Source organism: Sinocyclocheilus anshuiensis, unplaced genomic scaffold (genome assembly GCF_001515605.1).
Source record: "Sinocyclocheilus anshuiensis isolate Anshui unplaced genomic scaffold, SAMN03320099.WGS_v1.1 scaffold460, whole genome shotgun sequence".
NCBI classification, from domain to species: domain Eukaryota; kingdom Metazoa; phylum Chordata; class Actinopteri; order Cypriniformes; family Cyprinidae; genus Sinocyclocheilus; species Sinocyclocheilus anshuiensis.
Genome location: NW_015554101.1, coordinates 1,025,418 through 1,051,942, shown reverse-complemented (window position 1 = coordinate 1,051,942; position 26,525 = coordinate 1,025,418). Strand labels below are relative to the sequence as shown.

General features: G+C 39.2%; 2 protein-coding genes across 12 annotated transcripts; both read left to right on the top strand.

Moving 5' to 3' along the window:
- The first annotated feature begins 336 nt into the window (after positions 1-336).
- znf318 (zinc finger protein 318) lies at positions 337-19,363 on the top strand. 11 transcript variants are annotated; one of them, XR_001632013.1, is made up of 13 exons: positions 338-700; positions 1,971-2,074; positions 3,125-3,770; positions 9,937-11,206; positions 12,084-12,181; positions 12,503-12,602; positions 12,693-12,985; positions 14,639-14,833; positions 14,948-15,035; positions 15,390-15,508; positions 15,621-18,862; positions 18,954-18,975; positions 19,081-19,363. XR_001632013.1 is itself a non-coding variant. In XM_016461860.1 (12 exons), exons 1-12 carry the CDS (start codon positions 527-529, stop codon positions 18,639-18,641), a joined length of 5,814 nt encoding a protein of 1,937 aa, XP_016317346.1. In that variant the 5' UTR covers positions 337-526; the 3' UTR covers positions 18,642-19,363. The 11 variants fall into 11 exon arrangements, 7 of the variants coding, with proteins under 7 accessions (XP_016317346.1, XP_016317344.1, XP_016317343.1 ...); XR_001632011.1 differs by having other exon boundaries at positions 18,951-18,975; XM_016461860.1 differs by having other exon boundaries at positions 337-700; positions 15,621-17,846; positions 18,141-19,363.
- Positions 19,364-22,152: 2,789 nt separating this feature from the next.
- LOC107669569 (serine/threonine-protein phosphatase 2A 56 kDa regulatory subunit delta isoform-like) lies at positions 22,153-26,506 on the top strand. Its single transcript, XM_016461866.1, has 3 exons — positions 22,153-22,273; positions 23,025-23,108; positions 26,246-26,506. Exons 1-3 carry the CDS (start codon positions 22,247-22,249, stop codon positions 26,489-26,491), a joined length of 357 nt encoding a protein of 118 aa, XP_016317352.1. The 5' UTR covers positions 22,153-22,246; the 3' UTR covers positions 26,492-26,506.
- Positions 26,507-26,525: the final 19 nt, after the last annotated feature.

Sequence of the window (26,525 nt, the reverse complement as noted above, 5' to 3'; positions counted from 1 at the left end):
AGTCTGACGTGTTGTCAGTTCATTTGGTTCAAGATAAGTCAGACTAACTGAAATAAGCCTGGCTTATTTGGTAAACTTGTTTAATGAAACAGGCCACAGAATGTGTTCAGTGGATTTCCGGTCTATACTTTTTTTTGCAGGACAGTCAAGATCTTCCACACATATCTGTAATGTTCCAGTCAGTGTAACTGACAAAAAAAATGACTGCATTTCCAATTCCTAATCTTACAGTTATATTCACTGTTTAGCATAGAAATAGTTCTTTTGATTTCTTACTGTATTTAGGAGACTCGGTAAACAAAACGATGCTGTTTCGCTGCGTTCGATTGGCTGTTCTCGGCGTGACGTCATATCCGGTGAATGCGGCGGCACAGGAAGCGAGCACCGACAGAGCTGTTTGTGTGTAATGAATACGCTCTCATTCATATTGAATTTTTGGAATTCGCCTTTACCTGTTGCAGGGATAATCGCCATCCTGCACCCAGGATAATAACGACTCGACACCGAACAGCGGCTACGCGTCGTTATGTACCGCGGTTCTAGGCCGCACAGAGGCGGCTATCATCCCCCGCCGTCGCGTGGCTTCGGTTCCCGTCCTGGACCAGGCCATCCCCCGGATCCGTACCGCCGGCCGTCCCCGCGGAGGAGATACTCACCAGCCGATGAGTACCGAGGAGGGAGAGCTCCGCGAGGCTATGGGGTATGAAGCAAACAAAAACACTGCATTACACGGCTGCATGCAGGCAGCGCTGCAATAATCCAGCATGGTACACACCAATTCAAAGTGGAAGTGGTCCTACTGTGTATTTTTCGGACTTATATTACGGTAATACCGTGTTATTCTATGGATTACCACGTAAAAACCATACCTTGTGAAAATGGTATTAAAGTACTATGAATTATCTTCTCATTCCATCACCTACTTGTTGCAGTGTTATGCAGTCTAATAAAAACACTACCAGTAAAAAGTTTTTGAACAGCAAGATTTTTAATGTTTAATAAGAATTCTCTTCTACTCACCAAGCCTGCATTTTTTAAAAATCCAAAATACAGCAAAAGCAGTAATATTTTTAAATATGTTTACTATTTAAAATAACTGCTTTCTGTTTGAATATATTTTAAAATGTAATTTATTCCTGTGATTTCAAAGCTGAAATTGAGCATCGTTACTCCAGTCACATGATCTTTCAGAAATCATTCATATATTATGATTTGCTGCTCAAAAAAACATTTATTATCATTGTTGAAAACAGCCGAGTAGGCCTATAGTTCTTTTAGGTTTCTTTGATGAATAGAAAGTTCAGAAGAACAGCTTTTATCTCAAATATAGCTACATTTTTGTAGCATGTATAAATGTCTTTATCATAACTTTTGATCAATTTAAATGCATCCTTGATAAATAAAAGTATTAATTTCTGTAATTTCATAATTTAATAATAAATATATAACGATTTAAATATACTGACTCCAAGCGGACAAAACTCCAATGGAATAGTGTATAATGTTACAAAAGCTTTTTATTTCAGATAAATGCTGATCTTTGGATCTTTCTATTAATCAAAAAATCCTGAAAAAAAGAATTACTCAACAGTTTTAAACATTGATGATAATAATAATAAATAAATAAAATTCTTGAACAGCATATTAGAATGATTTCTGAAGGATCATGTGACACTGAAGACTGGAGTAATGATGCTTAATATTTAGCATTGTCATCACAGGAATAAATTATATTTTAAAATAGGCCTATATTAAAATAGAAAGCAGTTATTTTAAATGGCAAAAATGTTTCACAATATTACTGCTTTCACTGTATTTTGGATCAAAAAATGCAGGCTTGGTGATCAAAAGAGAATTATATAAAAAACATTAAAAATCTTACTGTCCAAAAACTTTTGACTGGTAGTGTACTTTTTTTAGTTTGTATTATTCAATGTATGAGTTAGTTATGTACCCATTTTCCTTAACAGAGGTACAGCCCATCTCCTCCTCGTGGTGGGCTCCCTGTTGATCACAGTCTGGTCATAACTGTGGGCAACGAGCTGACCCATCCAAGCGAAGCGCCCTATGTCCGGTAAGAGATGCAGTCTAGTGTTATAACAATATATTGACTTTTAAGATTGGAATACACTGTGACATTGTAAAACATGAACAGAATTACAGTGTCAGTGCTGAAATGGTTGAGTAAAACTGTGCATCAAAACACTAAATGACTGGGGATCACTACCAGATTTTCAGCTCATTCTGAACACACCAAACATAGTTACATGCGTCTTGTTCCTTGGAGATGCATGATAAATGAAAACAATATGTTCTGAAATAGTTTTAAAATATCATGTTTGTTATCCTCCAAATGGATGGAATCATTGTCTTAAGGTAAAAAAAAAAAAGAGTTTGTCCATCATGTGGTTTTTTGTGAAATCTGTCGATTCTGACTGGCCAAAATCTGCAGACTGCAAGTCAGGCCCGCGTAAAAAAAATAAAAATCTGGGCGAAATTTGTCTATTCCAGCTTTTATAAGGCCATTGTGAGAATGAGGCTGATGGTGGTAAGTGACCACTCTGTTGATTAATAAAAGTCTTATTTTTTTCTGTCGCAAAATATTTTGTAAATAATATTGTAATGAATTATCGTTAGCAATTACATTTTGCCTCCTATTTATCAGATTTATGTTGGCTATCAGCGCCCTACTCTCTAGGTATTGGGGTCACCATCGGGATTCAGTGGATAGAAATGCCCAAGATTTGAGGGTGTAAAACATTGTTTTTTAAATAAAAGTTTAATCTTAACAAACTTATTTGAGAAACAACTAGACCTGCCTATCTTTTGATGCCTGCCTCCAAACAGTGAACATATTCTTAAGAGTAGTTCTTGCTCAAACTTGCATTTTTCCTCTACATCCTATTCAAAACCAGTAGATTGGCAGCATTCTCTGATGGAGCGTAAGACGCCCTTAGGGATAAGTGTTTTTTTTTTTTTTTACATAATTTAATACCACAGCACTTGAAGCCATCAAGTGTAATTATGGAGAGATTTTAACTTGAGCCCATAGACACACTAGATATGCAATTGTTTGTCCTTGTCCTTCAGTTGCGGTTTATGATGTGATGATTTCTGTTGACAGAGATTATGCTGCTGGGGAGTCACAGCATAATAAGCCCTATTACTCTCCACGGAAGTCGAGCTATGATGGACACAGCGATAGAGGTTCGAGGAGGCGCAGTGTTAGTCGCGGCAGGAGCAGGGCGCAGAGTCGCAGTCCTGGCTATGGGCGCAGCAAAAGTCGCCCGCGCAGCCGCAGCAGGAGTCGGAGCTACAGTCGTGGCAGGAGTCCTGAACGGGCGAAGAGCCGAGCACGTAGCAAGAGCAGAACCCGTGGGAGGAGCTACAGTAGAAGCAGAAGCGGAAGCCGCAGTCGCAGACAGAGTAGGGCCAGGAGCAGGGCACGGAGCAAGAGCCGGCCACGGAGCCGCAGTCGTGAAAGGAGCCGTAGCAGGGGGAGAAGCAGAGGACGGAGTCGTGCTAGGAGCTGGAGCCGCAGCGCCAGTCGTAGTGGTAGCAGTAGCAGCAGCGGCTCCAATAGGAGTCGCCGCAGCTGCGTCAACAGGAGAGTCAAATCAGGTGATTTTATGGTTAGGGAGGAGGACTTTACTGAGCTGGAGAAGGCCAGACGACGTAAAGAAATCCAGGATACGCTTGTACAGCCTGCAAAGTCAATTTTGAAGAAAAGAATGGATTCCTCCGAGACAGATTCTCCCATGCTAGCGCAGGTAACCATCTCTCATTATGGCTTGGGAAATTGTAACATTCAAAATGCTAGTCAAAAGCTGTTAATATTTATTCTTCACTTTATGTATGGCACTCTCAACTTAAGACACTTAAAGGGGTCATCGGATGCCCTTAATGAAAAATCTATAACATACTTTGGTTAAAATTTCTCAATGGTCGTGTAAAACAACACTTTTTACCCTGTCAAAAATAGCTCTGTTCACAGCAACCCGTTTCGGTGCATGTCCCTTTAAATGCTAATGAGCTCTGCTCAACCCGCCCCTCTCTTCCGTGGGGTGATGAGCCGTTCTCTAAACTGTTAACTTTAGCGGCATTAGTCATTCGAGGAAAGGCGATTTGCAAAGATTCAAATCTGTATCTTCTGTAGATAAAGCTGGATCACGGATGATTCGGGCGAACACCGATGCATTTAGGTAGATAGGGGGCAGGGCTCTACAGTGCGACCATTTGAGTCGCATTTGCGACTGAAAACTACTGCGTGCGACTATGAACAACTTATTCTTCTTATTCTACTTGTTCTTATTCTGTCGTTTTAATTAGAATTTTTAAAAAGCTTATAAAATATAATTTTTTAAAGAATTTGACAAAAGATGACATACTTTTAATAAAGTTAGAAGAGTGAAATATCACCTCGTAATTGGGAAGGCTACCTTTTGATAAAATGTTGGATTATTGATTAGAAGGTGCTCCTAAAATATTGAATGTGCTCCTAAATTTTAAAAGTAAGCGTAGAGCCCTGGGGGGGCGCATTCCCTTCAAAAACAAAAGTAATCCACTGCGTCTTCAGCGGCTCAGATGTCGGGAGTAAATGACGACTACTATGTTCATTATTACATCCAACAACAAAACACCTCAATCGCTTAGGAGACATTCTAGTCTACACGTGCTCTGGCATCGAGACAATGGTGACAGCTCACTCTGGACGGGTCTGTGCTAAAACCAAAGACTGACGCCAATATCAATCAACATTAATGGGAGGGGCCTGTGCAGAACTACGTCATTCTGCCAAGAATCTGTGAACGGCTTGATTTGAGAAAGGGGTTATGATTTATGGGGATTTAAAAAAAAACACTGGGTGGATTTTTGTCATAGGGTGGATGTGTACAGACACTGCCAAGACACATTTCAGTTCAAACAACATGTAAAAGTGAATTTTGCATCCAGTGACCCCTTTAAGCCAGAAATACTTCACACAAGCCAGTTCTACGGATGAATTTGGAAATTAAAGTGATTTCTATATTTTATCCATTCAAAAGACCAAAAGCGATCCCAGTTCTGCACATAAACCTAGCGCGATATAGACTAAAAAACGTAAAGGGATATTTGTGTCTATGGTTCGCTGCGCACTGCCGTCTTTTGTGATTGGCCATAATACCTGCAGACTGCAGCCAATGGAAATGCTTCTCTGTCGGTGCGCGTCCTAGAACAGATCCTGAATGCAGACTTCGTCAGGTAGGCCTAAATCATCTGGGATGATCCGTGATATTACCGGAAAATCTGAACATCATAGTTTAACAGATAAGTAACTCTTGTCATTCATTATAACAAACAAAGTGTAGTGACGATGTAAATAATAGATTCAGTGTGCAGTGTAGAGAGCTTCATTAATTAAAATGGAAGTTGGTGAGATTGCGATGAACTAAGACAAGTGACAGAATTTTAATGATTTTAAAGGGAGTTCGCAAATGTGAAATTGAATTTATACAACAGTTTTATTCATTTTTGATTTTATACAAAATTTAATATTAAGTGACTTACATTTTAGGAACACTGTTGTATGATTGTGCTCTATTTCCTCAACTAAAATAATTCCAAACAAATCACAGCTGAGCCGCTGCGCATCTCCAAGCAAACACAGCGCTGTTTCGTTTATAAATGAATCTGTGTTTTTGAACAAATCTAGTGAGTCATAGAGGGAGTCACTTGCTTTGTTCTTAAATGAATCAGCCATTTGAACGAATCGATTGAATGAATGATTCAGTGACAAAGACAGTGACTTGCTGCCACCTACTGGTGGTTTCAGTTTCATTTTAAAGTATAAATTGAGTCATTTAAATTGTTTAATATTTCTACATTCAAAACTTTATATTTAAAACATTAATTTCATAACACTGTTATTATGAAATACATTAATGCCACCTCTGAGTCTTGTCAAAAAGTCTGTAATGCCACATCTGTGCTCTTCTGTGCCGTGCAAAGATGAATTGTTGATGCTGATTTCATTTGACTAGTAGGTTAACTTATTCTTTCTGATTGTATCTTATTATTTTAATTGAATTTATTGTTTAATTAAAATTTTTGATAAGTTTATAATTCAAAATGTTTTTTGGCACAAACGATGGCGTACATTTAATAAAGTTAGAGGCATTACAAAGGTTTAAAAAAAAATAAAAATCTTTGAGTCAAATATCGCCTTATAATAGGAAGGTTAATTTCTGTCATTCATCAGAAGGTGTTCCTAATTTTTATCTTTTTTTGAGTAGGAGCACAAGTGCTCTTGAAAAGAAATGCAAGTGGCGTAGAGAATAATGTTACCTTTTTAAAAACGAATTGCAAACGTTTATGCAAAGTGTAAACTATTAAATATAATCTACAAATCATGCAATACTGTACCACTAAATAGGAAGTGTTTTGAGGGCTTAGCTAAACAGGCCAATTAGAGACAATTACTAATCATTCAGATTTTTTATTAAATCATTCTTTCATTTCACTAATCAATCCTTTTTTTCTTTTCTTTTTTTAAATTAAACACAAGGGGTCATTAATGTTGCTTACATCATAACATGTGCAAATTCACACACACAACGTATCTTTAATTTGGCCAGAATTGTCTTAATAGCCAAGAAGGTTTAGAGAAAATATTAAATAAGTTGCTATAGATTATAAAGGGTTCTATAATTAAATACATCTGAAAGGTAATCTAAAATTACCATTATTGTCTTTTTTTGACAATCAAGGTGGCAATAGTTACATTCAAATGTCTGTTGTTGACCTGAAGGATTAAACAATTTATGCTAATGTACAGCATAGCAAGTGTGCTCTGCATTTTGATTGTGCTTGGACTCTTTTCGGAACGTAACAGTGCACAAATATGTGATTTTACATACTTGTGTAGAGTATGGTCTTGGTCTTTAGTAGGGACACAAATCTCACAATTTACTCGCACGCTATGAACTGAACTGCTTCCGCATCAATGACACTATAGCTCACTTGCTCTGCTATTTCCTCGAACACTTTAAATAGGAACGTGACGTAATTTTGGTCTAGAATCGAAGTACTACATGTCTGCCATCTAGTGGTAGGGAATACAAATGAGATATTACACCATATTAGGAACTACAGTCTATTTTATTAAGTATGATGTCTTGTCGCAATTTTGTGAATTTGGCGCTTAGAGGGTTAAATTAAATAGGGATGGCTGACACGAAACTGACGTTTCGACACGGTGTTGAGATCCCAAAGCGCAGATGTTTCGAAACACTGCTCCGAAGTGTGATTCGAAACACCCATGTCACGTGACTACGTTTCACAAGTGTTTCGCGACGGGCATACCTGCCGAATCTGCGTTTGATTAACAGGGTCGGGAACAAACACAATCGCACATCTGTCTCAACCTAACTCCCACAAAGTATAAAAGTGGAGTTAACGCAGCAGAACAATTAATATTTTTAAATAAAAATCTTCATATGTAAAAAAACATCAGACGTTGTGGCTTGTTGTCTTTTATTAATGTTTATTTTTCATGACCAAAATAACATATTCACAAAGAGTTCATTCAGTTGTCAGAGAGTTGTTACAACACATTACAAGAAAAGAATAAAAACACAACTTTTACATGTTTATTATAATTATATACATGCTTCACCCAGGATTCGAACCTAAGCTGACAAGCTCTGGCAACATGCCAGTCGAGCACACTAACCACTCCCCCAACTCACTTAGTTGGTTAATGAACACAACATATACATTATTCATCAATTCGCTTAGCTGATTCGTTGTCAAGGCTGTTTCAGAGCAATACTTGAAAATGACCACTAGGTGTCACCGTAGAGACGGGCGTCGAATTGTTTCGAAGCCTCGGCACCTTTGCTTCGACTGTTTCAGTGTTTCACAAAGCCTCGCTCTGCCCACCACTAAAATTAAATAGCCAAAATGTACTTTTTACTGTACAATTACAAAACAACTATTTAAAAATATTTACTTAAAGGGGTCATATGATGCAATTTCAAATTTTCCTTTCTCTTCGTCACATGTGGTTGCCGCAAGCCTCCTTCGTCGAATCCGCCGGCTGTGCCGTTCTCAAGCCCGCCGCCTCTGCTCACTCTAGCAGTGCAGTGTGTTTCGTTGTGAAAGCGAAACTACTTTGTTTGGCCTTCCAAAAGAGAACGATATCCGCTTCGTCATGCCATGTCCAGCCCGGGGTCGTCACGTGGTTGCCGCAAGCCCGCCCACCGCCACTCACTCTAGCCCACCGTGTGTGACGCTGTTTCGGACCCGACAAACATAGGCTGAGTTTACACTTGGCATTAACATGCGATCACCGTGATCTGATCAAGCAGATCGGATCATCAGTAATCAGGACACGGCGCATTTACACTTGGCAACATCAGCTGACTTCTCGATCTGGATAACAGATCGGATCTGTATTTCCCGCGCAATATTTAAATAAGTCTACGGTGCAAAGTAGACCTGAAGTGGTGGGTTTTCTTTTGAAAACTACTTTCAGTCGCGGGACATTTTACAAATCAAAATAAATGTACGAGTCTCACTAGCGCTCTGTTCTTCCGACAGATCGGGAGAGAGGGGACGGCGTTTTGCGTGATGTCAACCTGCGAATGCAGACACGATGGCTGGATTGCGTTTACATTACACTGAGATCCGATCACAATGCGTCCTCGACTACCTCTGGACCAGGACACGCTGATCGGATAACATTCCGATCAGAAGCGCGTTTACACTTGTCTTTTCAATGAGTATGTGGACAACATCCGGATACAGGTCGCATGTTAATGCCGAGTGTAAACGCAGCCATAGACTGCACAGACTAGGGCTTAAATACATGGGGAAACGAGGCCAATTAACACGACACACCTGAACCAAATGAACAATCCAACAAGGGAGAAACTGGGTGACGGGGAGCACATGGGGAGAAAAACAAACACAAACAGTCCAGAGGCGTGACAACACTGAACATGTTTTAAACATTCTAGCAGACATTATACCAACAGAGCACAATTTAACTTAAAATTAATAAGTTCGTAAAATCATATTTTTTGGCCATTTTTGAGACCCCCCTTCTTGAATCAGTTATGTATTTTTTACTGTACAAATAAATGCAGCCTTGCTGAGCAGAAGATAATTCTTTTAAAACATTAGAAAATATTACAATTTGAACACTGTGTGAGTGTTATAATAAATGTATTAATAGGGCTGTTGTAATTATTATTATTGTCTTACTTATTTTATTTTAAAAATGCATAAAAATGTTACTGAGCAGCTCACTAGTAACAGTTTCAGCACAGATTTTCCTTGAGCTTTGGACTTTGAACCCTGGCCTTGGCTAACAAGCAGATAGCGCCGCGAGCTCGTGTAGCACTGTTTGATACATGCAATTCGTGCATGTGTTAGAAAACATAACGTTCTGCAGTTTATTTACTAATCGTTTGAGGCCATTTCGCGATTTCAATCATCATACAGTAATCAGCAACAACCACCCCTTCCTCTCCTCATCGGAGACATGTGATGCAGTACTAAACAGTCTCTCGCTATCGGTGCTTATAATGATTTTTGCGTCATTCTCGGAGAGTTTTAAATGCTTCCATACTGCCGACGTGTTTGCTGCATTATTGCGCGCCTCTATTTGATCACGTCACGTCATTGTTCGGTATAATTTATTCGGCCGAATTATGTCGGTTCCCGAACATTCGGTGCATCCCTAGTCTTTGGTTGGCCTACAGAGCTAAGGGGCAGCCACACTACAATTTTCATTCCATTGACTTTCATTCATACCCGTGCAACATGCTTATTTTGCCTCTTCAAAGTCTATAGTGTCACCACTGCTTTAGCTGATATTTAATTGGCTTTATTTTTTAGAAAGTAAAGAATGATGCTAGTGTCCCTAAAGCATATTTAACCAATGTATTTCAGAATAGTGATTCTCCTCGAGGAAATCCAGATGGTGGTCTTTCACATGAGGCTGAACAGCTTCTCTGCGCACTTTCCAAAACCATGGATCCAGACTTGTTAGCATCCATGCTGGGTAAAAGCTCTGATAGTGGTGTTCTCGAAGAGCTAATTGGTAAGATCCAACCAGCCAGAGAGGGTGGAAGTGACCTGCTCCTCCCTCACGAGAAGGAAAGACAGGAGAAATCAGACCTAACACAGTTCCTTGGAATGATAGCCAAGGTTGCCCAACCACAGAATTTAAAAAAGAGTCATCCAGATATTGAAGATGAGGAGAAGTTCCTCTATGGGGACGAAGAAGAGGGCAATGAGGTGACACCAACAAATTCCAACTTTCCAGGCACAAGTTACCCACAGTCTTGTGATATGCAGATAAGAGAACCTTACACATTTGACAATACTGGAGAAAATGTGATGATCCATTCGCATAAAGAAAGTAGGCAGACAGACGGGCATAATCCCTCGGCCACACCTGAGGTACGTGCCAAGGAAGAACCTAATGACATCCCACCTGGCGTTGGACCACAGGACATCAAGGTGAGGAAGGAGGTAGAGGAATATGAGAAGATACAAGACTTGCTGAAAACAATTGGCTTGGACCTGGGTGTGGCTGAGATAAGCAAGATGGCTGCTAGGACGCAAGCGCGCCTGCACGGTAACACCCCTGCGAAAACACCAACTCGTCGGCATTCGGATAGAAAGCGCCGTAGCAGGAGTTACAGCAGCAGTAGCAGCAGGAGCTCCAGTCGGAGTAGCAGCCATAGTAGAAGCAGAAGTCGTCGAAGCCGAAGTGGCAGTTTAGATCACACTTCAAGTCGCAGCAAGAAAAAGCCAGTTTCCCCAGAAAAAACATCTCCATGCTCACATAGTCAGAACAAGAAAGAGGCTCAACCTGGCATTGCTCAACCAGAAAGCAGCTGGCCTACGACACCCACTGTGGGTCCTGGGTCTCAGATGTATCCCTCCCAACCCAGCCTCCCGACACATCCCATGTCCCCATACCCCGGGCCACCCCCACGTGGGGTAATGCCACCTGACTACCCACCACGAGGTTATGATCCGTATGGCAATTACGTTCCATATATGCCTCCGGGATGGCCGATGTACCCACCTCCAGGTATGCCGGTACCTCCTCCCAGTCCAATGGATCCCTACAGCCACCCTAACATTGAGCGACCCTTTCTTAAAATCATCAAAACTGTGCCGAATGAGAGTAAAGGCGATGATCAAAAAGGTTAGTGACCTTTAAAATATATTATTCATAAAGAGGAATAGCTTACAGAAAATTTAAATTTTGGCATTATGTATTTGACCTTATGTTGGTGCAGTTGATCAAAGGAGAATTTTGGAACAATGTTCACACAGGTCTGTTCTGTATAATGAGAGTTCATAGTGACCATGTCTGTAAAGCTCCTTGAAGGACCACAAAAGATTGTAAACGCACCACAAAGCAGTCTGTATAACTTGCTCTATGCTAAGAGCCAGATTTACCAAACAAGGAATGCAATTCCAGAAAAGCACCGATAGGAGTGGAAAGTTCTGCGGGTGATATGCTGGCGTCGCACAAATTAAAGAACACAGATGCAAACAGATCATTTCCGTAATAAGCAAACGCAATCTACCAAGAGCAGCGCAAATTAGCGCAAGTTCGCAAACAAGCAGAGTAAATTATAAATAGGGCTGCACGATAAATCGCATGCGATATGTAATGCGCATCTTGTCAGTAAAGACGGTTCTGTAATCAGCAGTAAATCTCCATCACCTGCGGGCTTTCACATTGAGCAGCATTAACTACACAGAGCCGTTGTTCACTGACGAGTTGCGCAAAACCACGTTCATATTCGCGCGATTTTTTGCGAAGCAGAGCACATGCGATTTATCGTGCAGCCCTAATTATAAATAACGTGGCTTCCTTGAACTTCACAGACATGGTCACAATGAATAATGGAAAAAAAGCTATGCAAAGATTGTTTAAAATCCTTTTGTGTTCAATGGAAGAATGTAATCATGGTTTCAGAATGACAAGAGTGTGAGTAAATACTAAGAGATTTTTGGGTGATTTAGACAACGCTCATCACAGTTTACCAACATGATTTGATTTATCCTTTCAGCACCCCCTAAATCAGAACCTGTGGCCTCTAAAACGATCACCAGTGGCATTCAGAGGAAAGAAATGGAAGATAAGAATACTGCTAGCCAAAAACAAAAGGTAACTGCAAGAGATTTGATGGGATTATTGAATGTGCAAACATCTCAAAATTGTTGTTTCATCTACAAAACAAAAGTTTTGTACAAAAGTTTTATTTGTAGAGTTGAGAATCAAAAACTGGTTATTGTTGCATTTTTTTTCTCCATTCGGCTTCATTAACAAACATCTTGAACATCTACAATCTTTACATTTTTCTTTTGTACATTTTGGGGGGAAATAAGGAAGTGGAATCAGAAGCACAATTGTTAAATTCATCAGGATTCCCATTCCTTTGTTTTTGCTGATGAAGAAATTTAAGGCCCAAATAAAATTCTGTCTCAGGTCATGGAAGAGCTTGAAAATCTAAAAAAGGAGAAAGAAGTGCAACACAAGAGGAAAGAAAATCTCTTAAAGGATGTGGAGACATTGAGAAAGCAGCAAGGTATTTCCCTCTTAGTGTAAAATGGAAGTGTTTTCTTTATAAATATGTAAGGGCTCACTGTATTATACAGTGATTGATTTGTTCCTTTAGGGGAGCTTCTTCGAAAGAAGCGAAGGGAGAAGGATGGGCACAAGGACCCTGTCCTCATCGAGCTCGGTCAGCTCCAAGAAGATGCAATGGCCCAAATCTCTAAATTGCGTGCTGAACAGAGAAAGGCAAATCAAAAATATGAAGAGCTGGTCAAAGTGGCTCTTATTCTCGGTATAGACTACAAAGACTCGAAGATCTCTGGGGACCATGTGCAGCAGCCCCTTCAGAGTAAGAAGGAGTCAGCCAGAAGCCCAGGGAAATCAGGGTCCAAAACCAGCACCTCATACAATAAGGTAGAGTTGCTAATTCTGTTACAGGAAAGTTACTTTAAGAATTAGAAAGTGGCATTTAAATCTTGACAGTGATTCCACAAAATATTTATTTAAATAACTTTCAGTAATAATTTTAAAATAGCTGCATTCAGTTTTTTTTCTTAGTAAAAAATTACCCCTAATGAAATTAAAAATACTCAAAAATATGTCATTAAAACAATCTTCACTCACATGAGATGAAGACTCCAGTCATATCAGTAGCCATTCAGTCGACTATTTTATTTAACATAGAGGGTCATCGCCAAAATGTATTTGGTACTCTTGAAACATTATTGGTTACTATTTTTACAGATGTTTTTTAGTCCAGTGGTTCTGAAATTAAAACCACCTTTGATCAAATCAGGGCATCCAAGTAACTGTGAGCAACATAATGCCATATTTTGATTATTAAGATCAATATTCCTGTAGTTCAGTTTAATCATGCTGCATGCCTTTGCAGATCTGTGGAAGGACCCTGAGGAGTAACATCTAAAAACACATACACTGCAGTAGTAACTTTTAGAGAGGATTAGAATATGCTTGCCTTTGGTTCTGGCACTTAAATGCTTCCTTTGAGATTAAACCGAATAACATGCTGCTTTTTTCTTGATTAAATCAGCTTTTGTGGCTCTTTCAGCACAGAATAAAATCCACACAGACCAGAAGGCAGCATTTTTAGTATAGTACATTTCTAGAGTTGTAAGCCACCTGAGACGCTTTGTGTACTCCTGGTGGTATCACAGCGTACCACCGTTTGAAAACCACTGTTTTAGTTCAAAGTGACTTATAGTAGGAAAAAATGTATGTTGGGGCCACAAATTAAGAATTTGTTCCCACAGTATATTTATTGGTTGTCCCGATTTACTCATTTGTTCTCTTGTTTTAAGTTGTGGCCACAATTTACTAATTTGTTTCCATGTTGTAGTAAATTGTGGCTATGATTAACTTCTGTAATGTATGAACACACAATTTTTTTCTATAGCGTAGGCTTGTTTAATGATAATAGCATTCTAGCGTAATAGCGTAGCATTGTTTAATCATAATTATGTGTTCTTATGTTTGCATATAACAAGGTATATACTAGTCCCTAAATTCTTTATTATTGGCATCACAATTGGCATTGAATTTAAGGGGTGTGTGTGTGTGTGTGTGTGTGTGTGTATGTATGTGTGTATATATATATATATATATATTCATTTATTTGTTTTTAGTTTAAAAAAATCGAAAGATATTCACTGCAAAAGTGTTTTGATATCTTGAAATGTCTTATGAATGAGATTTTATTGTATTGGCGCTTGATGAATTTATTGATGAATTTTATGTACGTTATATGATATAAAAGCCATTTCAGATCTCATTTTGAAATGGCTTTTTAAAACCATTAGTTTTATAGTAGTCAAATAATTAAAGTAATAAACCCACGGGTAACTTCTCCTCGACTGGAAAACAGATGGCCTATTTTGCAAAGGTAAGTCTCCTATGACAAACTTTCATGATTGGCAATAGGATTGTTATATTTGTTTCTTTGAAAAGCTTTTCTTCATTCATTTAAAAATAGATACCTCTAGAGTATTTGATTCAGCTTGCTTAGTCACTTTTACTTATGCATTTTTTGTACTGCCTAAATTAATCTAGGTAGCCTCCTCAAAATCAAGAGCGTCCCCTGAAAAACCCAAGTCACCTGTTCCATCGAACAGCCATTCCCTGGACACTGCTGCTGATCAGTTCGAGTACTATGACGCAGGAAACCACTGGTGTAAAAACTGCAATGTTACCAGTGGTTCAATGTTCGATTATTTCATGCATTTACACAGCAAAACCCATAGGAAGGTATGTGTGCTAATATACGAAATCAGATTATTTTTTTGTTTGTTTATGAATGCTGCGTTTATTTCTGCCAGTCACACCTCTGCTTCAATCATCAATTGTTTTGCTCTCGTATAGACTCTAGATCCTTATGACAGACCTTGGGCAAAATCAGAGAGTGAAAAGAAACCCCCTGCTGGAAAGAGGACTTCAAAGCCAGCCAAAGGTAACAACATCTTTATGAAATGTGATTGCTAATCAGAATATGAAAATATAATATGAAATGTGATTGGTAAACACATTCATTTTGTTTAAACTAAAGCAATTCATTTGTTTTAACACATGCACCATTAAGGATTTGCAATCATTAAATGGAATCTGAGGGTCAAAGAATCAGAATCATTCAGTTTCTTTATGATTCTCTTCCCTAATTGGTGCCATGTTAATTGCAGTGTCCTAAACTGGTTTTCTTGCAGTGTGCCTCCTTTTTGGAGCAGATCAAGGGTAAATTACCAGCCATCAAAACCATTACACACTACTGGTAAATGTATTTAATTTTGTGCTGTATTCTTTCCTTTAGGCTCTGAGTTCTTGATCCCTGTAAGGGGATTCTTCTGCCAATTATGTGAAGAGTTTTTTGGTGATCCCATTTGTGCTGAGACCCATGTCACCTGCCATTCTCACAATGAGAAATACAAGGTAAATATCACACATGATATTCATTATAAATTTAATTAAGGTTAGGATATGACTGCAAATTATAAATTTTTTTGACCAGATGTAATTGTCTCATATGCATTGATTTCTACAGGCAAAAATGTATGAAAATCCCCTCTATGAACAAAGGAGGAACCTGGACCGTCAGGCTGGCTTAGAGAGCCAAAAGAGTTCAGAGCACAAACGAAAACGTGAAGACGACGAACAGGATGATATGAAGAAATCCAAACACAGCAAAGGAAAAATGTCAAGCAATGAAGTGGAGACAAAACCACAGTACAGCAAGGAAAAGGAGTATAAGAATATCAAAGAGAGCGAGAATAAACTCAAGGATAAATACAAGAAAGAGGATATAGATAAACAGAAATACAGGGAGGAGGATGATGAAAGAGCCAAAATAAAAAAGGAAGAGGATGAGAAAGCTAGGTACAAAAAAGATGATGATGAGCGAAACCGCTTCAGAAGAGAAGAGGAATACACGTATAGGTACAGGAAGGAGGAAGGGGAGAGATCCAGGTATGAAGAGGACAGATTTAGAAACAGAGATGATGATGATGATGATGATGAAGAACACTATCGATATAGAGAAGAGGACGACAGATATAGACTTAGAAAGGATGATGACAGAGGCCGATATGGTAGAGAAGAGGAGAAGCCCAAGTATGGCAGAGAAGATGATAAGAAGTACAAATACACTCGGGAGGTCGAAGAGAAGAAGTCAAAATACAAAGATGAGGACTGGGGGAAGTGGCCGAAATCAAAGTGGGACGAGGACCAAGACCGTAACGGAAAGTATGAAAAAAAGGAAGATAAAGCTCAGCACCAGAAGGGCAAGGCTGGTTATTCCAAAGATGACAAGGAGAGCACAGGAAAGCTCAGTGCTAAAGATGGCAAATCAGAATCAGAGAAACCCAGCGAGCCTCCTAAAATATTATGTGGCCCAAGTCCCGCCTTGCTTGCTAAACTTCGCAAGAAGAACGAGGAAGCTACTGGTCGGCCTGGCTTTGGAAAGTTTGGTCTGAAAAAGCCACAGAAGACAGCACTAGAGAAAGAGGCTGAGAGGATGGCGGCACAATTCTTAAAGGAAGAGGAAGAGAGTATGCCTTCTGAAACGGCAGAAAACAAGGATGCTGAGTTAGATCCTTTTTCCAAGTCTATAGCTGCTGCAAAATCCATTGCTATCAAATTGACAGGAAAAGCTTTGCTGCCCCCCGCAGGTGTATGGCTAGCATACAACGAAAATAAAACAAATCCTAATTTACCTCCTCCCTTATCTCCCATGGTTATTAGGAAGTCTTACACAGGTGTGCAAAATAAACCAACACCATCTGCTGACAAATCTCCTGCACCTGTAACAGGAACTCAGAAGGGCCCAACATTGTCAGCAGACCTCATCTCTAAGGCATTTAGTGGAGAAGAGGTGCAATTAAAACAAACAAAGGACATCCCTGCAAACCCTGTAGATATCTTCAGCATATCTGTACCTGTTCAGTCTCCCACTGCAGCGCTAAAAATGGTAAATTCCAGCCAGATGAAACCTGTTACTCCCAGTCAATGTGTTATTACTCTCGAGTCTGATGTGGCTGCTCCTGGAGTGCCTGAGGAGGAGCAGAAGCTCACTGTAATCCTTCGTCCTCCTCCTCAGCTTTCTTCTAATGCCAGAGACCTGCCTCCCAAAACTGTAAAGCCAAAGACAACTCTTGCAGCAGGAAAAGCAAAAGATTTGTTTGACATTTTCTACAGTGGCAGTGCCGCAGTTAAAACCTCTGTCAGTGGCAGTGTTGGTGACAAACACAACTCTGGATTTGCTCCTCAAGACAGTGGTTCAACCTGCAGAGAGTCCAACAATAAAGACAAAAATGTTAGTGATGTTTGCCAGAGCAAAGAACCTCTTAAGTACGATGACTTGAAAATTCCCATGAGAGAAGAAACTCTCAAGAACGAGGAGTCAGGAGTTGCCCAAAAAGAAGTCCCCAAGAATGAGGACTCAGATCTTGCCCAGATAGAAGAATCTCCCAAGAACATAGACTCAGAAATTGCCCAGAGTGAAGAACCCCCCAAGAATGAGGACTCCGATCTTGCCCAGAGAGAAGAATCTCCCAAGAACATAGACTCAGAAATTGCCCAGAGTGAAGAACCCCCCAAGAATGAGGACTCGGATCTTACTCCGAGAGAAGAATCTCCCAAGAACGAAGACTCAGAAGTCGCCCAGAGCGAAGAATACACCAAGAATGAGGACTCAAATCTTGCTCAGAGAGAAGAATCTCCCAAGAACGAACACTCGGTAGTTGTCCAGAGCAAAGAACCCCCCAAGAATGAGGACTCAGATCTTGCCCAGAGTGAAGAACCCCCCAAGAATGAGGACTCAGATCTTGCCCAGAGAGAAGAATCTCCCAAGAACATAGACTCAGAAATTGCCCAGAGTGAAGAACCCCCCAAGAATGAGGACTCAGATCTTGCCCAGAGAGAAGAATCTCCCAAGAACATAGACTCAGAAATTGCCCAGAGTGAAGAACCCCCCAAGAATGAGGACTCAGATCTTACTCCGAGAGAAGAATCTCCCAAGAACGAAGACTCAGAAGTCGCTCAGAGCGAAGAATACACCAAGAATGAGGACTCAAATCTTGCCCAGAGAGAAGAATCTCCCAAGAACGAAGACTCCGAGGTTGCCCAGACAGAAGAACCCCCCAAGAATGAGGACTCCAATATTGCCCAGAGAGAAGAATCTCCCAAGAACGAAGACTTCGAGGTTGCCCAGACAGAAGAACCCCCCAAGAATGAGGAGTCGAATGTTGCCCAGAGAGAGGAATCTCCCAAGAATGAGGACTCAGAATTTGAACAAGCCTTTGAGGATGCCATCTTAAAACCTGACCTTCCAAATGAAGATAATGCAAAAGAGGAAGATTTTGACGATCAACAAGTTCTTAAATCTATTGAAATCTCTGTGGGGGATATAACTGTGATGGACGTAGATAGTCAGGACACAATGCAGACAAATAATGAACAGGAAAACCCTCTGGAATCTGAGGAACCCATGTCATTCTCTCCCCTTCCTGGTTCTTTCACTGAGCAACTAAACTTGGATACATTTGAATTCAATTTTGAGACTTTGTAAAGGACCTTCAAAGAGTAGGTTTAGGGATGTACATGATACCTCTGAATGTAAATAAGTGATTTTGAAGTATTCTTTGTATTTGCTTTATCCAGTTAGAATGTTTCATGTCTATTCTTAACCTTTTGGCAGGTAATGCCAGTGAAAACGTGGACTGAAAAACATTCATTCTGAAGTGGGTGCTGGGGAAGGAATCCCTCTAAGAAAATGAAAACTTTCATCAAGTAATGAACCCTTAGTATGTGTAAAAGTTTTGCTATCTTGTCAAAAGCACCTGGTGATGAGCTACTTGTTTCCTTATTTTGTTTCCAGCAGAAATCATTCCTTTTTCCCAAAGGTAATGTAAAACATATAATGAATGTGATGTGTATTAAACATTTAAGTCTGTAAAGCCATTTGCTCTGTTCGTTCCATTTAAATAAATGAAGATATTTTAATGCAGGAGCCAGAAAGATCCAGGCTCAGAGAAGAGAAATGGTGAGGAGTTCATGCTTCAAGGACACATGCATTCACAACTCTGGCCAGAAAAAGTCAGGCTTGGCTTCCGTAGTTTTTATTACACTGTACTCCGTATTGATGGCTTTTCTTTCCAGTTTCAATTTTTTTAAGGAATTAATGTTGTGTTATAATTTTCACATTGCTACCATGCTACTTTAGCATCTACAGATAGTTGGTGTAATTGCACATGTTCTGTGCTAGCTCAAATAAATCACAGCAACCCTTTCTGTCTTTGCCTCTTACTGATATGCTTTTTACTGCTGGTATTAGACTTGTGCATTCTTTTTTTGTAACATTTTGCACACATTGGGCCTCATTCATAAAAACAGGTGCAGAACGGATTTCTGTGTAAATCGTTCATAAAACTTTTTTATTAGGTACTTTGCCACACTGAGTGAAGCGGTTTGCGTGAGCATGGTTTTATGAACGTTATATACAAGTTCATTATGTTGGTGTTTCATGAATGAGGCACACTGCACTGTGTATTTATTTGCATGTACATCAAATATGAATGTAAGTAAAATTGCTAGTTTTTATTACAAATTAAAAACTAATATGCTGTACCTGCTTCTAGTAAACATCTTGAACATGAGATTACTGAACTTGTATTACTTGTATTTGTAATTGTGCATTACACATAAAAGTAGTTTTTCATATATGCATGAAATAGATAGAGACTAAACCATAAGACTAATGTATTTAGGAATCCGCTGTTTAAGCATTTGCTGGAGATATGGTTGATTGGTTTATACTGTGTTTTAATGATGGTAATGTTACAGCTGACATCCGCATCCAGGGAGGAAATAAAAAACGTCAGCCAAAATGAAGCTGCTGCTTACCATGAAGGGTAAGTGTTTCTGCCTTGACTGGTTTTGATAATTTATTGTGAATTAATCAATATAATTCATGTACAATGGAAGAACTCATACTATGAGTATGTTTTAAAAATAGCCTAGGAAAAAGCATAGTTGACCCCAACATGAAAATTATTTTACTCACCATCATGTACAATACCGAATCGCTAAAGCCTGTGTTATACTTTCCGAGTCCGCTAGGGTCCGCTATGGTATGCGTGACGTAAAAATCGTAATCGGAGAGTGTGCGCAGAGTCCGCACGGACATCCGCGTGCCTCCCATTTTTTGTGACCACGCGGACAAGTACACGCGGTCAGTAGGCTACTGCGCATGCGCAGGCTGTGTGAAGAAGCCCGTTGCTACTCGAACCTGTACAATCCGTCGATAAAACAATATAAAGATGTGCAATAACTCTGGCCAATTGTTTGTTCACATGTTTGTTTATTGTTCAAGCCGATCTACTACGCATGTATGGAACACGTCCGCGGAGCGGACCATCAGCGTATGCTTTCGGAAGTATAAATACAAGTAGTCCGCGTCCGTGTACTCGTCTGGATTGCTCATGCGGAAAGTATAACACAGGCTTAACTTTCTTATGTACAGTCATGGACAATATTTTTTTGTTTTTTCAAAGTTTGCAGCTTCAGTATTTGTAGATTATTTTTCTATTCTATGGTATACTTAAAAACAATGATAAGCATATAAGTTTTAAAGGTTTTTATTGGCAAAAAAATATGAATCAAGATTTACAGTGTTGACCATTGTTCTTCATAACCTCTTTTTTTATGGATGGGCGCTTTTTATTTAACTTCTTTTGGACTGATGCATGCAACACCCGCTGAGTGCCATTAAACAGCTTGAAAGATCAAAGACAATTTTTAATATAACTGACTGGATTCGTCTGAAAGAAGAAAGTCATATACACCTAGGATGACTTGAGGGTGAGTAATTTATGGGCTGATTTTCATTTTTGGGTGAACTAACCCTTTAAGCAGCAAACTTTGCAAAACACAAAATTTACGTCACTGCCAAAACGTTTGGCCATGACTGTAGAATACAAAAGATCTTTTGAAAAATGCCTCTTTTTTTCTTCTTCTTCAAACAATTAAAGTCCATGGACTTTATTTCTTATTTTGTGTTTAGAAGAATTTCCAGTCATACGGGTTTGAATAGACGACATTAATTATTTAATTTTCATTTTGGTCGTGAACTATCCTTTAGCACCATATTTATTTATTCACTAATGAATTTGTTAAAAAATAGTAATATATGAAATCTGAAGTTAATGACAGGTAAATACAAATAATGAAATCTATATCTCCTGTACTTCAAATAAATGCTTGTGAATGCAATCTTGTTTCTGTTCTCCCTCTCTCTTTTTTTTTTTTTTTTTTTTTTTTTTTTTATTATTTAATGAATATATATAGGCTATAATCCCTGTCGAAATGGTTTTGAGAAAAATGTACCAATAGATGGCAGTAGATGCTTCTGTATGGACGTTTTTATGATGAATTCTTTAGATAAAATACAAAATATACACTATAGATGTTATATATATATTACCAGTACTGTGTCTAAATATAAACAGATGAGATACGTGGTTGATGAGATGCCTACAGAAATGATAAGGATAATTTGTAACACTAGTTCTAAGCTGAAGAGTGTAAGAAGACCCACATTTGGTGAATTTTAACCATGTTGTAAGAAAATTACAGTGGAACAGTCCTCTATGCAGCTTTTGGGATTTTTAATGACTATCATAAAGAATAATACCCTTAATACATTGAATGTAGTACAGTCTATCTGATGAGACAATTATTCTGAATCCTCAAATGCATCAATACTCACAAATAAAAGTGTGTAAAGGGTCCAGCTCTTTTGCTTTATGCAACCAAAACCTCTGGATGACCCTATTCTGACATGTTGACGGTCAGTGTCACCAACACAAGTCTCCCTCCCACAATCAATTCCTCTTGTGACAATCTGCACCTCCACAAGAGATAGCTAAACCGTAAACAACAGCTGTAGACCCCTTCCTCGTCGCAGCCAGGACCCCGTTTGGAAAACTCAAGACCGTCTGGTTCGAAAAGCAGCCAATAGAAAAATTCCGCTGTACTGTTGCTATCTAGTTTCGTGCCTTGCTGACCAATCAGATTGTTGCTGGTGAAGCTGGTGAAGGGCGGGCGAGGTAACAGTCTGAGTGAGTGCGAGGGAAGCCTTATCACGGAGGCACGGCTGAAGACAACATTTGCAAAATGCCGAATAAAACTAAAAAAGAGAAGGTAAAGTACAGATTACAACCATAACACATGTCTACTTAATGCGTCCGAGAATTCTGTTGGTAAAACAATTATTCTCCAACATTTACTGGCGCTGTTTTTTTGTAAGTGAAGGCCGCGCTAGCCCGCTAAGGGCGCATTTGTGCTTGTGTGTCTCAAGTCAAAATACTGACAGTTTTTTTTTTTAAATGACAAAAACGCGTTTTCTTTAGCTCAACGTGACGGGAATTTAAAATATGAATCATGTATGTTTGAAAGAGTGCTGTTCGATAGCTGTTTTACCCGGTGTTTGCATTACAGGTCAGTTTTCTATAGTAAGATTATGATCGGCCGTTAATATGTGAATAGAGGCGCATTAGTTGACAGATTGCAGCATAAGCTGGACACTCAAACATGTTCTCCTGTCCCTGCATGAGTCAATGTTTCAGCGGACAAGCTGTGGATGGGCTTTGGGCATCGTTATATAAACGCTCGATATATTAGCGGACAAGTTTGTTACTGTGTATATGATGCTGGAGTCCACGGTGTGAACTCAAATCATTTATCATTCCCAGAAAGCAGTCAATGTTTTGTGAATGTCATTGTCTGATTCAAAATCTAGTTGCAATTGGGCTGCTGTTGGCCATCACCTGTCATACCAGTCCTTGTATGCAGAGACCCATCCCCAAGATAAAAGGAGTGATCAAAATAATAGGAGCCTCCTTTGATTTATGACTCAGATGTTCATTTATTGGTTCTTTTGTGGTCATTACAGGAACCAACCAAATCTGCAAAAAGCAGCACGAAAAACAGTAATGCCGGTGGCGGAAAGGATGCTGGGACTGAAAATTCAGAAGAGGTAAAGATCTCATACTGTGTTTGACTAGTGGACTTGACACAAATACTTGCTTGCTAAGTGTTGTAGCTGGCCTTTTTCATTCCTCAGGGCACAAGAAGGCTAAAATCATTCATTATGTCCATTACGTTCATTATGCACAGTAATCACTGCACTTCCGTTTGGCTCTGCTTGTGTTTTTGCAACTCTGTGTTACATACAGTTGCACGTTTAGCTTGTCAAACTCACAAGTCTGAAGTGTATCATGCTGAGGATGGATGGGTAAAGCCCTTGATATCTAAGTTACCTTGCTTCCAGACAAACCCTCATTTCAATTTCGGCTTTATTAAATAACCAAGATTGAAGTGGCTCTTAAAGCGGTTCTTTATTCTCCTGCATAAAGCAATGCAAATCCCCTCTCAAAATGAGCCTAGACTGTAGGTCTGTCTGTGTGTTATTAAATCTAATAGCAGCAGCTTAAACTATATTTTTCTGTCCCTCCTTTTACGTCTCCAAGTCGTGCTTCATTTTGTGACAGGGGTATGGATCAGGCAAGTATTGCTTTAAAATGTTTAATTGTATTGCATTCAAATATTGCTTCGAACATTGCATCACAGTTGCCCCAAATACAATATTGTTATCCTTTTTTTTAATGTAATGTTTGGAGAGGTGAGAATAGGTGACTATAATTTTTATTTAACAAATTATATAAATATGTTGTCTACATTAATATTTCAGCTTGGTTCATGAAAGGTAGTCTTATGTTTTTTTTAACTACAGTTTACTAGTACTTTTTGCATTGTTCTGTTTTTGGTTGCTTTGGCATCCACATCCAGTCAGACTTGTTTTTTTAGACCCTAGTAAAGAAGCATTCGTGCGATAAGGGAAATGTGTTGTTGTCGTCTTGCGTCAGTAGTGATTTGTGAGATAATTAAATTTGTATGCGTTTACGTATTGACTTGTATCCCTCTAAGTGTGCAGTTGTATTGACGTAATGGCTTGTCTCCGTAAACCCTGTTGGGACTGAAATATCTCCGTGTTCATCAACGTGATACTGACGGCTGGAATCAGCGCGCAGAAAGTGTGACGTAGCAGCGGGTGAAGTTTATTGATTTGATCTATTTTAAGTCAGGCTCAGTCATGCAACCCCTGTGACTGAGGCCAGCTTTGCAATGCTATGGGCAGGCCTCAACATGTGTTTGTTCACGCACACACACACACACATACCATTTGTTGCTTGGACAGTGTTGCTTTTTCTTCATTAAAAACCCTCAATACGTTAAAGCTTTTTTTCCATGAGGTTGCTCAGTTGTTTTGGAAACGTCACATGCTTACATGTTGCTCATTTAGCAATTTCTACTGCTATTTGAACTGCTTCACCTATGGTGTTAGTAATGCATTGTGGGTTAGCATTGATTCTGTGTTCCTATAAACCAGAGATCAGCTTTGTTTCTTAATGTGCTTCTAAAGCCGGGTGCACACTGTGTGATTATTTTTTGCCTCAGTTATGCTGCCTGAGACTAATTTCAGGGATTTTATTTTGTCGTAGGGCAAAATTGGCAGTCTTGGATAGCTTAGTGTGACATTCTCACTGGCGGCCAATTAATTGCCTTTGCAATTAATCTTAGCCTCACACAAAGCTCAGGCTGTGTCAGAAATATTGCATTAGCTGAGATGTATATCGCAGTCATAAAAGTTGGTGGTTGTTGCATAATCTGCCTTGGCTTTTGCACACTGCGGTCATATCATACAATTTGACAAAAGGACAGAAATGTTGCATGATTTAGTTTTGGGGACAGTCCCACAGCGGTAATACTGTGTTTCTCATCTATGGTCAAAACGGATTCTGTGACGCTCGTTTTATATGGAAGACGCATATTTATTTGATAGTGTAGCTCAGGCTACTCATGAATGTTTAAGGTGGGCTGACTCTAGATATGGTAATAAGGAGGTATGTAGGTTAGGTTAGTTGTGGACTTCAACTCCCACGGGTTAGGGAGGCAGTTTGCTTGCAGATTGATGACTGATGTGGTGAGTTGCTTTGTTACAGCAGTTCTCAGTGGTTGCATGGATTTTATACAATGTTTTGCCATCGGATAAAACTAAAAAGTTTTGTACAATGAGACATTTATGCTAGACTTGACAATTGAGTGTAAATGTGGTAATATTTACGTCAACAGAGGCTCACTGTAGATGTCAAAATATCATTTATTGTAAATATCCTAAGCTCTTTCCTAAGTAATGTGTCCAATGTGAGAAAAAAGAATAATGCCGCAAAGTCTTCATTATTAATGACCATCTTTCTGCTCTCCCTTATTTTATCATATCCTTTTCTTATTACAAACAAGGCCTGGCCTGAAATTCATTTCTTAAAATAAGGAGTATTTTTTTTCCCCCTTTAGATGCCTCACTTTTTTTCACTGGGTGTGAATAGTACTTAAGACATAAAGATTGTCCCACATCTCACATGAAGCTGTTTTTCTCAATTATTTCTGTTAATAAAACTCAATATTACATTCCAAGTGAGGTGTAATGCAGCTAGCTGACATAAATTGATATTGTTGTTTGGTAGTGCTTTCTAATAGCATTGTAAATCAGTTATGATGTATAATGCAGATATGTAAGAACAAGTTTTAATATTTATATAAAAGTGCAAACGAAACCGACTGACTGATATTCAAGGCATTGAAGAAGATACCTGTTGATCTAGAGAAATACCCAGAAATTGAACTGGTGCATTTATAGACAATGAAGTCAGACGTTTTAAAGACCCAATAAATATAATTTATAGTTTTTACTGTATTATCTTTAAAGTAATTTATATGCTAGGAGACTCCTAAAGTTGACCATTTGCTTTTAGTAGATACACACATTTAAAATTTATAGTCTTTCTCTTCCGAGAAAGCAGAGCAAAAATATTGATGACTCATCTAGCACTGATGGGTGTATCCAAATATTTCTCCAATAAAATGCTTTCCAGAATGAGTATGTCCCCTGCATCTGATCAGCAGGATTGCCTTTTTCCTCTTTGGTCGCTGTATTTTGTCTCTTCTATTGTGTTTGCCATCAGCAGGAAGACACTGGAGTCTGACCTTCTGTGACCAAAAGTGGTGCCATGGCATAGAACGGCATAATGTGTTTTTTTTTGTGTGTTTCTCCAGGCCCAGCAGACAGCCAGCAAGCGTCCGAGCAACAGCACTCCACCTCCCACTCAGCTCAACAAAATTAAGTACTCTGGTGGGCCTCAGATTGTAAAGAAGGAGCGTCGACAGAGTTCGTCACGTTTCAACCTCAGCAAGAACCGGGAACTGCAGAAGCTTCCCGCCCTCAAAGGTAGAAATGACTCCAAACAGAACATAGTCATGGCTCACAGCTGTTCGTACTTTGTTGATGATTTCTTGGAATGATCAAGTGATCTGTTGTTGTGTACATATCACAGTG